Source organism: Trichomycterus rosablanca, chromosome 21 (assembly GCF_030014385.1).
Source record: "Trichomycterus rosablanca isolate fTriRos1 chromosome 21, fTriRos1.hap1, whole genome shotgun sequence".
Taxonomy (NCBI): Eukaryota; Metazoa; Chordata; class Actinopteri; order Siluriformes; family Trichomycteridae; genus Trichomycterus; species Trichomycterus rosablanca.
In genome coordinates this window covers 22,122,077-22,134,356 of record NC_086008.1, presented here as the reverse complement: position 1 = coordinate 22,134,356, position 12,280 = coordinate 22,122,077, and the positions used below count along the sequence as shown (strand labels likewise).

The following is a 12,280-nucleotide window of genomic DNA, read 5'->3' as shown; positions in this document are numbered from 1 at the left end:
GGCTTGATTTAAGTTTAAAATTGCACAATCCCCCCGCCTTAAACCCCCAGCACAACCCCCACCCACCCCTTGGTCACTGCCAACACTTTTTATATTTGTTATTTGCATTATTCCCCCAATTTCCTTCCCAAGCTAGTCGTATCCAGTTTCTCTTTATCTCTACTGATGTTGACCTCCACTCAGCATTGACCGCTTCTTTTCACCTGCACCAGGCGAGTTCATATGTGGATCAGCTTTGTGTACAGAGAGACACACCCTGATCACATTATTCCTCGTCTCTGTGCAGCGCCATCCATCAGCCAGCAGAGGTCGTAACTGCATCAGTTATGAGAAAATCCCAATTAAAAATCCAATAATTGTTCATGTAGGCTCCCAGCCAGAATGGTAGCAGACCTGAGATTCAAGCTGATGAGTTCGAGAGGTCAGCTCTGTTGTGCTAGTGTATTTTACCACTGCACCACCTGAGCACCAGAATTACATTTTATAAACTAGTCTGGCAAGATTATTGGCAGCACAGACCCCTCCCGAAAAGCTTAAACATCAGTGCAGCACGATAAAGTCAACATCGTACTAATTTAAGTCACATGATGTCAGTGCTGCTCTGTAAACATGAACACAATAGCACTGTAAACTCGTGGCTCGTGTTCACTCTACAGGAGAGTAAAACATCAATACATTCATTCACTGTCTGTTTTAGCACCACTCAGTCCTGGTCAGGATTGCAGTGGGATTGATTCACTGGGCAAAAGGCAGCAAACACTGTGGACAGTCCATTACAGGGCATACACACATAGACACACACACACACTCATACCTAGAAGCAATTTTGTATCTCCAATTTACCTACTGCATGTCTTTCTATTGTGGGAGGAAACAGGAGTGCCCGGAGGAAACCCACGCGGACACAGGGAGAACATGCAAACTCCACACAGAAAGGACATGGACCTTTTTACTGTGAGGTGACAGCAATGCCCACTGCGCCACCGTGTGGCCCTCAGTAATCAAAAATAGTGCAACATGATTGCTATAAGCAATACTACAAGTAAACAAACACGTGTTCACTCTACAGGAGCGATATATAAACCTTTCATCCCCGAATCAATCGTTTCTAATAATTTCACATTATTATACAGACAGTGAAATAAAATAAACATCAAAGCATAAACATGTGTTATTACATGAACAAAATGTTTAAAAACAGTTGATACTTTCCGTGTCGTGAGCCTTCATATTCCACAAGAATGAGGTAAACTAGATGGCCAAAAGTATGTGGACACCCCGCCTAATAACCAAACTTAGTTGTTTTTGCCACATATATTGCTAATGCCAAGTTCACACTACACGACTTTCCAAGTCGTCGGGTCGCTGTACAGTTCACACTACACGACTGAATCTCTTGCACTCGGGAGTCTTTCAGTCGGTGTGTATTTCACACTACACGACTGATCGGAGATAGGGGGACACACTACACCATCCATCACCAACTGGAATCGCAGGCGAGCTTCTCTGGTCTCCCTTTTTTTTCTTCTTTACAAAAACACACGTGAGAAGTGACGAGGGGGTTTAATGACACCACGTCCAAAAACACACGTCAACAAGTGTCGAGAAATCAAAGTGTTTGTGCGCTGATGTGCAGCGTAAAATCAAGGAGGAAAAATAAACGAATCTGAGTGGATTTGGCAACACAAACAGTATGGATTGTTCTGTAGTAAGTTTTTGTAATGCAGCGTGGGTATCATGTTTTGTAGAGGATCAAATCAGAAATACTGTAAAAGTGTGTGTGTCGGTGTATTCTGATATAAACTATATTAATTAAGCCTCTGTCCCAGTGTTTACACTCCTCTCCTGCATTTCCCCTCACACTGTATCCTGCGTTCTCATTGGCTGTTCGACATGTCACTCATTCTCAGTCGCACAACTGAGATCAGATATCTGACACGCTAGAAAACTCAATCCAGTCGCCGAGCGCTCGGCGAGCCGGTCGGATCGAGGTTGTTGGATAGTTCACACTTAGCGATCGAGAGCCGAGTTTTGATCGGCGAGCAAACGCCGAGTTGCTCCCAGGCCGGCAAATCAAGCGCCGACCAGTCGCCGAGCGAAAATCAGGGCAAAAATCGTGTAGTGTGAACCAGGCATGACATGTAAAATAAACATATATGTTTGTTTGTTAGGATTGTAACGTCTTTGGTTACAGTCATGACAGGGCAGGTAGCTACAGGTTACACATGATTCATCGGTTCTAGGTTTTGTATACGATGACATAAATTTGTCTAATCAGTTTAGTGTTTTTTAGACACTTGATAAGAGCGTCTGCTTTGATTTCGGTTGTGCGCGGTATCACTCGTTCTCGTTTGTCTTTCTGTTACTCTGTCAGCACGTGTTCAATTGTTGTAGGTATTTTACAGTGGTCGCAGATCTGGGAGCGCTCTCCCATGCTAACAGGAGTATAAAAATTATATCAAGTAAATCATTTTAATGCTTTTACCAATGGTGGCAATGGTTTAATTTTTTATTCTTTTCCCTGAGAAGAAAGTGAGCTCCATAAAGACCTGGTTTGATTAGTCGTGTACAAAGGAGCTCCAGTTGCTCTACACAGAGCCCCCTGGTGAACGCTCAACACTTTTTAGATGAATTACACTCAGGTTGTGAGCCGAACCTTCTCTTTTGATTTAACATCAGTGCCTGACATCAGTCTACTGACTTAATGGGCATAAATTCTCAGACACACTCAAAAGAAGGAGAGAGAGATTAAACATAATGCACACGGTTTTGTAACGGCATGTCTGACAAGTTCATGTTCAGGTGTCCCAATACTTTTGCCCATGTAGTGTAGAAAAAATAAACACTTTTGTTATTATAAATCTTACTATAAAAAGTTAAATGCTGCTTATATTAAAATTCACTTTTAAAAACACCTGTAATGAATATATAGCTTTTTCACATCACTTTCCCTGGTGAGAGCTTGTGATGGCAGTGGGCTGAGCAGATCAGCCCAGACTTCACCATTCCTGCCAATTCTAGCCCCTAATCCATATTCTAAACCACTCACACTAAAAAGAGCAGTGGCTCTTCCCATCATGACCTTAGAGCAGTAGTCCCCAACCTTTTTCACACCATGGAACGGTTTCATATAAGATATAATTTAAAATAAAATTATACCTCGAGCATAATAAAAAACACAAAGTTCATAACGATACTACTCACCAATAATGGAAAATCAGTGTGAACCCTGAGAGATTTGGGTTCTTCTGCTCACTTTAGCTGCTTGTGGGTTTAATTTTTTGGTATCAAGTGACTGAAATAGGTGTTAAACATGTCAAGAGGAACAGATGGGTGTTATTAAAAGATAATCCGTTGATTAAAAAATTTAACATCTTTCAGAGGGTGATTATCTATTAATCAGAAAAAAAATTATTTATTCTTTCTGCAGCCGGTAATAAATGACCCATGGACCGGTACCATTTTGTGCCCTGTGGTTGGGGACCACTGCCTCAGAACATCAAAGACACAGTGAAGGCTGGAGTGGCGTCTGGTTTGGGATGCCAAACGTTCTAATTTTTAAACCTAGGGGACAGCGTTGTTCTCTTGGCTTTATTTAAAGCCTGAAGTAGCTGAGACTCCATCACACCTACAGCTTTGGTTCACTTTTAGCAAACAGTGTGGAGGGAGAACCTAGATTAATAAGCTTGAGAGCATCTTCAGTAGTGATGTAGCACTTACAGTGGGGGTAAAGCTGAAGCTTTAGTTTGTAATCCATTCAGCTTTTGTAAAAGAAATCAGATTTTTTTATACTGCACAAAATTCCCGTCTATACCGACGTCACAAAAGAAAGCTCCAGCCTTCAGACATGGTCATGATGGTTTAACTCACTTCTGAATGTGTTTTCAACAGGGGTTTTCAACCTGTGGGGCGTGCCCATCGAGTACCTGTAGTTCAAGTAGGGGCGTGGTTGCAGGTTCGCGGTCGGCACATGGAGAGGGGCTCATGTCCAAAAAGGTTGAAAACTCCCGAATTAGTGGATCCCTCTCGGTACTTGAGAGATCCGACTGAGGATTGTTGGCATCATCTTTATTTGTTATGTTGCATGAAAGAAAAATGATAGACAGTTAGTTATTATGAGAACTATGAACTCTTAATGATACACTACATAAGAAAATTACACTTCTACTAAAAATAAGTCAAATTTGGTGAAATGAGAGCAAAACTATCCAGCACAACACCACCTTTTATATAGCATTAATGATTAAATTATTAAGCTGTAAATTATCAAATTAATTCATGAATTATAGACTTAATTTATGTTTGCTGCTTAATTTACTCTTACCAGAATTCTTCTTTTGCTTCTTCTTCTTCCAGATCAGAAGTCCAGCAACCAGAGCAACCAGAGCAAGAACAGCCACGACTGCACCAACGATGATACCAAGAGGAACTCCACCTACATCTACAGAACATGAACCAGAACAGAAGCTCTATTAGAAGCTCTAATCACACTTTCACAATAGAAATGTGGAGATTCTACAGGAACGTGGTTCTCCTACCTGGAGCTTTAAGCACTAAGTCCTTCTCCAGGCTGCTGTGCTGAACCACACAGGTGTAGTTGTGTCCCTTCAGCTCCTCAGGTGAGACTCTCAGAACGGCTCTCTTCTGGAAGGTTCCATCATTGTTGGGTAACGTGTCATTGGGACTCACATCCATTTTCTCCCCATCCTTCTCCCAGGTCATATTTATTTCTTTGGGGAAGTAACCTGTAGCGTGGCACACCAGCTCTGAAGAATTGGAGTGCTTGTAGAACACAGACGCTTCAGGACGAACTGCAGAGACACAAAGAATAAAATTTTCATTAAGTGGATTTTGTCACTGCAGTAATGAACCAGGTATAAATAATAAAATGAATGGTTGGATAATCGTGATGACGATGATGTCGGGATGTATCTGATACACACTCATACAAGAATGACACCCATTACCCACAGTCCCTTCTGGTAAAGATAAGAAAAGGGATGCATCAGTGAGGAGTGGATGGATGATGATGACGATGATGAAGTGAGGAAGTGAGCAGCAGGTTTTCAGTGATGAATGTAGTTACAGTAACAGAGAAGATCAAACACATTACCTTTCCTCTCCAGAGTCTCTCTGCCGTACAAGACGTACTTCCTCAACCAGGTGATACACTCATTCTCCAGGTAGTTCTTCCTCTTCATATTATAGTTCTCAGCTTCCCACGCATGTTTGGTAATTACAGCTTTAGCGTTTGCTGCAGTCCAGGTTTTATTTCTCAAATCCAGACTAATAAAATCTTCTCCATCATAACCGTACTGATCAAATCCTCTAGTGGTGCCGTTATCATCACAGCCGTACATCCTCTGCAGTGTGTGATTCTCTGTACACACACACACACACACACACACACACACACACACACACAAAATGAGGTAATTTCAATTGTAATACTACAACATATTTTAATATTAAATATAATATGATTTTTTTTATATATATACCTACATAATAATTACACAATTATTTACTAGGTTTTGTAGATTTAAATTTTTTTCAAAATTTGTGCCACTTTTTTTTTGTGCAGAATGAATTAAATAATGAAACTGTAGAGATAATAGTCTCTGTGTGCCACAACAGAAACGTGTTCAAATGTTCTTTACTAAGTCATGAGTCCAAGTGCCGACTATGCATCCTGTGACCAGAAGAGCGGACTGATGCTGCACTCGGGGTGAAACTGAAATCAGTCAGATGAAACTTGTTCTATCTTGGGCATTTAAAGATCATGTAAGTGGTTGAGGGCAGTTAGCACCTCCATAAAGCACAGTGATCTGTGATCGATGAATATGGACCTGAAAAGCTGAGAAAGGTACTGAAACTAAGTGAGACATTTTGGTTTAATCAACAGGTTGGTTTGTGATCAGGGCCGGCGCTAGGGGGGGGCTGAGGGGGGCATTGCCCCCCCAAATTGTGTCTTTGCCCCCATAAGCACAATGCAAGCAACGGCTATTTTTAAAATGATCTCTGAACCAATCACAAAAATGAATTTTGTTTTAGTGTGAAGATATTTCCTTGCTTATTCCTGATTGGCTCTTTGAGTCATATAAAAATCGGCAGACTGCCCCAAACAGTTCAGTTCGGCAGTATATGTTCTGTTAGTGTGAGCGAGAGGCAGGTATACTGGTAAACACTTTTTTTTTACAGAATTAGTATTCTTTTGTTTTCTTTATATTTTAATTTCCCAATAATATAAATATTCTCACTCATTCCTATTTCCACGTTTGAATATTCTCAGTCTGTGTGTAGGTACATTTGTCAGCTTTGACTTAAATTTGTATTAAAGCCTTTCAAGAAATAGAGTTGTTCTATTAGTAATGGCAATTTAATTAAGGGGGCGTATTAAAATGAAATACAATTAGATCATCTTTTTTCTCCATTTACATAATCAACATGTATTTTTTAATCATTGGGTTTTAAGTTTAAGTTCGAAAACATGCATTTTTATTTCTTTACCTCATACATCACTTTAAGCCAGTATCAATAGCTTGGCTGTCATCATTCATGCACAAATCAAGCCTTGAATATATTTCTGGCTTCAAAAACATGACTATCAACATGCCCCCTCATTAGGTTTTACTGCCCGCCCAAGCAAAGCAGTCCAGAACCGGGGCTGTTTGTGATCCACAACAGTACTGATGGCTTATAAAATCTGTTCCCCTCTAATCTAAAATATTTTGAAAATGCTGTTGCTCATTTTTATTTGAAATATGTTTTGTTTGATAACATTTAAATCTCTGAGTGTTTTCATTCTCACCTTCTGTGTGATTAAAACTCTTCATTATTGTAGTCAGAAGTACGTTGAAGTTCTCCTCTTCACCCTGCATACGCTGTGTCTCTCTCTTCCAGTAATGTGGATCATCAGCATCAATCTTCTTCATCCACTCCGTCTTTGGGCTCAGTGTCCTGATGTTACTGTCATAGTAAACAATCTGCTCTCCATCCACCATACCAACAACAGTAAATTCTGAGAAATTTACTCCTCTGACTGCAGTGTAGAGGTACTTTAGAGAGTGTGTCTCTGTGAATAGAAATCAGCAATAATAATTTCAACGTGAATGCTTTAATAAAAACAGAAAGTATTAGCTTGACAACCTGATCGTTCATGGATGCAGCAAGAAATAATAAGCTGCTTTTTTAGCTAAACCATGATACAGCAAGGAAGCATATTTAAATAAATAAAAAAAGCTCTCTTTTAAAACAGGCGTCAAAGTTATACAATTTTCCTAAAATGTACAGTCTTTCATAAATGTAGTTGGAAGGAGCATCCGAAGATCAATCCCAGCATTCACAGACGGCACGAAATCAGAAACCAGAAACTACAAACATGGCGGACGAACGCGGTGCAACCAAAGAAGTTATTTTGACAGGTACATAAATAATCATTGATATTTAATTTGTACAAACGTGTCATTTGTAAATTCGGGCTTGTCAGTCACACTACTACTATTTTCGGTAAACGGAAGAAGATATTTGACATGCTAGCGCCCGCACCGCAGCCCGTCGGTTTGAATGGCAGGATGCTAAATGTGTTAGCTTAGTCAACTATCTCTGTCCAAGCAGTGCGTTTAAATAAGCTGTCTTATAACTTCGATGTGTTATTAGAATCCTCAACAGCTCACTAGGTTTTCGACCAGAGCCCCGAAACGCTTGAATCAGTGTTCAACACCAGAACGTACTGTAACGGAAATACCTGGTTATAACATTAATGTTGTTGTAAATAAATATTACTAATCAAGCTCACCTGTCGATGTCACACATATAAATGGCAGGAGGAATGCCCCAAAACAACTTCGAAAATCCATTTTTAAAAACGTCTTTAGTGAATTGTTTAGCTTGACGCTCATGCCACTCAGGTGCTTGCCATACCTGCGTTTCTCTGTGTTTAGCGTTTGGCAGACCAGCATTAGCGCCACCACCTGAATTGGAGTGCAGAACTGGGATTTTGCAGGAGAGAAACAAGAAAAACTGATTCTAGATTATTTCTGTTAAAACCCGTTTCTATTGAAAACACCTCACAGCAAGAAGGTCCTTGATTGATCTCCAGGTTGGGCAGTCCTTTATGTGTGGAATTTGCATGTTCTCCCTGTGTCCGCATGGGTTTACTCCGGGTGCTCCGGTTTCCTCCCACAGTCCAAAGATGTGCAAATGAGGTCAACTGGAGGTACAAAATTGTCCATGACTGTGTTTGATATAACCTTGTGACCTGATGATCTTGTGTAATGAGTAACTACCATTCCTGTCATTTACATTTACATTTTCTGCATTTAGCAGAATAGAATAGAATAGAATAGAATAGAATAGAATGCCTTTATCGCCATTGCACAGTGCACAACGATATTTTTTGAGCATCTCCTTGACGGTACATGTGTGTACACACAGACATATATATACACATCTATATACAAATAAACATATACACATCTAGATACAAAAATAAACGTATGGTTTTAAGAACTTAAGAGAAAAAAAAGAAGAAGAAGGTTATTGCACAGTCCCTGTAAATAAATTGCACATTATTTCCTAGGATGTAAAGTTTGATAGTTTAATGTTTTTATGGCAGAGGGGTAAAGGTGCTAGAACAGAGAAGAGCCTTGATGCTGATGCTTGTCTTCCTTTAGTCCTGGGTGGAGGCTCAAGTCGAGAGAAACTAGAGGCTCGGAGGTTGCGTGGTACAGAGCGGGGTTTGATTAGACCGCAAAGGTAGCTTGGGGCTGGTCCATTTTTGGCTTTGTAGGCGAGCATCAGTGTTTTAAACTGAATGCGTGCAGCTACAGGAAGCCAGTGAAGAGAACGTAGCAGTGGGGTGATGTGGCAGTGTTTGGGCTGGTTAAAAACTAGACAGGCAGCTGCATTTTGAATGAGCTGTAAGGGTTTAATCATGGACATGGGAGCTCCTGCCAGAAGGGAGTTGCAGTAGTCCAACCGTGAGATTACAAGTGATTGGACCAGAATCTGGGTAGCTTCCCTGGAGAGAAATGGACGAATCTTCCTGATGTTGTACAGGAGGAACCGGCATGATCTTGTCATGTTGGCTATATGAGGAGAGAAGGTCAGCTGGTTATCCAGGACAACACCAAGACTTCTTACCTTATCAGATGGTCATGAATGTAACCAAAGTGTAAAACCCCTCAACAAATGTCATATTATATATATATACAGTGTATCACAAAAGTGAGTACACCCCTCACATTTCTGCAAATATTTCATTATATCTTTTCATGGGACAACACTATAGACATGAAACTTGGATATAAGTTAGAGTAGTCAGTGTACAGCTTGTATAGCAGTGTAGATTTACTGTCTTCTGAAAATAACTCAACACACAGCCATTAATGTCTAAATAGCTGCAACATAAGTGAGTACACCCCACAGTGAACATGTCCAAATTGTGCCCAAATGTGTCGTTGTCCCTCCCTGGTGTCATGTGTCAAGGTCCCAGGTGTAAATGGGGAGCAGGGCTGTTAAATTTGGTGTTTTGGGTACAATTCTCTCATACTGGCCACTGGATATTCAACATGGCACCTCATGGCAAAGAACTCTCTGAGGATGTGAGAAATAGAATTGTTGCTCTCCACAAAGATGGCCTGGGCTATAAGAAGATTGCTAACACCCTGAAACTGAGCTACAGCATGGTGGCCAAGGTCATACAGCGGTTTTCCAGGACAGGTTCCACTCGGAACAGGCTTCGCCAGGGTCGACCAAAGAAGTTGAGTCCACGTGTTCGGCGTCATATCCAGAGGTTGGCTTTAAAAAATAGACACATGAGTGCTGCCAGCATTGCTGCAGAGGTTGAAGACGTGGGAGGTCAGCCTGTCAGTGCTCAGACCATACGCCGCACACTGCATTGACTCGGTCTGCATGGTCGTCATCCCAGAAGGAAGCTGACACACAAGAAAGCCCGCAAACAGTTTGCTGAAGACAAGCAGTCCAAGAACATGGATTACTGGAATGCCCTGTGGTCTGATGAGACCAAGATAAACTTGTTTGGCTCAGATGGTGTCCAGCATGTGTGGCGGCGCCCTGGTGAGAAGTACCAAGACAACTGTATCTTGCCTACAGTCAAGCATGGTGGTGGTAGCATCATGGTCTTGGGCTGCATGAGTGTTGCTGGCACTGGGGAGCTGCGGTTCATTGAGGGAAACATGAATTCCAACATGTACTGTGACATTCTGAAACAGAGCATGATCCCCTCCCTTCGAAAACAGGATAACGACCCCAAACACAACCTCCAAGATGACAACTGCCTTGCTGAGGAAGCTGAAGGTAAAGGTGATGGACTAAACCCAATTGAGCACCTGTGGCACATCCTCAAGTGGAAGGTGGAGGAGTTCAAGGTGTCTAACATCCACCAGCTCCGTGATGTCATCATGGAGGAGTGGAAGAGGATTCCAGTAGCAACCTGTGCAGCTCTGGTGAATTCCATGCCCAGGAGGGTTAAGGCAGTGCTGGATAATAATGGTGGTCACACAAAATATTGACACTTTGGGCACAATTTGGACATGTTCACTGTGGGGTGTACTCACTTATGTTGCAGCTATTTAGACATTAATGGCTGTGTGTTGAGTTATTTTCAGAAGACAGTAAATCTACACTGCTATACAAGTTGTACACTGACTACTCTAAGTTATATCCAAGTTTTATTTCTATAGTGTTGTCCCATGAAAAGATATAATAAAATATTTGCAGAAATGTGAGGGGTGTACTCACTTTTGTGATACACTGTATATATATATATATATATATATATATATATATATATATATATATATATATATATACAGTGTATCACAAAAGTGAGTACACCCCTCACATTTCTGCAGATATTTAAGTATATCTTTTCATGGGACAACACTGACAAAATGACACTTTGACACAATGAAAAGTAGTCTGTGTGCAGCTTATATAACAGTGTAAATTTATTCTTCCCTCAAAATAACTCAATATACAGCCATTAATGTCTAAACAGCCGGCAACAAAAGTGAGTACACCCCTAAGAGACTACACCCCTAAATGTCCAAATTGAGCACTGCTTGTCATTTTCCCTCCAAAATGTCATGTGATTTGTTAGTGTTACTAGGTCTCAGGTGTGCATAGGGAGCAGGTGTGTTCAATTTAGTAGTACAGCGCTCACACTCTCTCATACTGGTCACTGAAAGTTCCAACATGGCACCTCATGGCAAAGAACTCTCTGAGGATCTTAAAAGATGAATTGTTGTGCTACATGAAGATGGCCAAGGCTACAAGAAGATTGCCAACACCCTGAAACTGAGCTGCAGCACAGTGGCCAAGATCATCCAGCGTTTTAAAAGAGCAGGGTCCACTCAAAACAGACCTCGCGTTGGTTGTCCAAAGAAGCTGAGTGCACGTGCTCAGCATCACATCCAACTGCTGTCTTTGAAAGATAGGCGCAGGAGTGCTGTCAGCATTGCTGCAGAGATTGAAAAGGTGGGGGGTCAGCCTGTCAGTGCTCAGACCATACGCCGCACACTACATCAAATTGGTCTGCATGGCTATCACCCCAGAAGGAAGCCTCTTCTGAAGTCTCTACACAAAAAAGCCCGCAAACAGTTTGCTGAAGACATGTCAACAAAGGACATGGATTACTGGAACCATGTCCTATGGTCTGATGAGACCAAGATTAATTTATTTGGTTCAGATGGTCTCAAGCATGTGTGGCGGCAATCAGGTGAGGAGTACAAAGATAAGTGTGTCATGCCTACAGTCAAGCATGGTGGTGGGAATGCCATGGTCTGGGGCTGCATGAGTGCAGCAGGTGTTGGGGAGTTACATTTCATTGAGGGACACATGAACTCCGATATGTACTGTGAAATACTGAAGCAGAGCATGATCCCCTCCCTCCGGAAACTGGGTCGCAGGGCAGTGTTCCAGCATGATAATGACCCCAAACACACCTCTAAGACGACCACTGCTTTATTGAAGAGGCTGAGGGTAAAGGTGATGGACTGGCCAAGCATGTCTCCAGACCTAAACCCAATAGAACATCTTTGGGGCATCCTCAAGCGGAAGGTGGAGGAGCGCAAAGTCTCGAATATCCGCCAGCTCCGTGATGTCGTCATGGAGGAGTGGAAAAGCATTCCAGTGGCAACCTGTGAAGCTCTGGTAAACTCCATGCCCAGGAGAGTTAAGGCAGTTCTGGGAAATAATGGTGGCCACACAAAATATTGACACTTCAGGAACTTTCACTAAGGGGTGTACTCACTTT

General features: G+C 41.7%; 1 protein-coding gene across 1 annotated transcript; it reads right to left on the bottom strand.

The window, feature by feature from the left end:
* Nucleotides 1-3,884: 3,884 nt before the first annotated feature.
* On the bottom strand, nucleotides 3,885-12,011 carry LOC134335760 (BOLA class I histocompatibility antigen, alpha chain BL3-6-like; the record flags this gene model as incomplete). Its single annotated transcript, XM_063018353.1, has 6 exons — nucleotides 3,885-4,066; nucleotides 4,325-4,435; nucleotides 4,539-4,811; nucleotides 5,114-5,380; nucleotides 6,812-7,073; nucleotides 11,982-12,011. Coding segments are annotated over 6 exons (1,125 nt in total), but the record flags the coding sequence as incomplete, so codon positions are not given.
* Nucleotides 12,012-12,280: the final 269 nt, after the last annotated feature.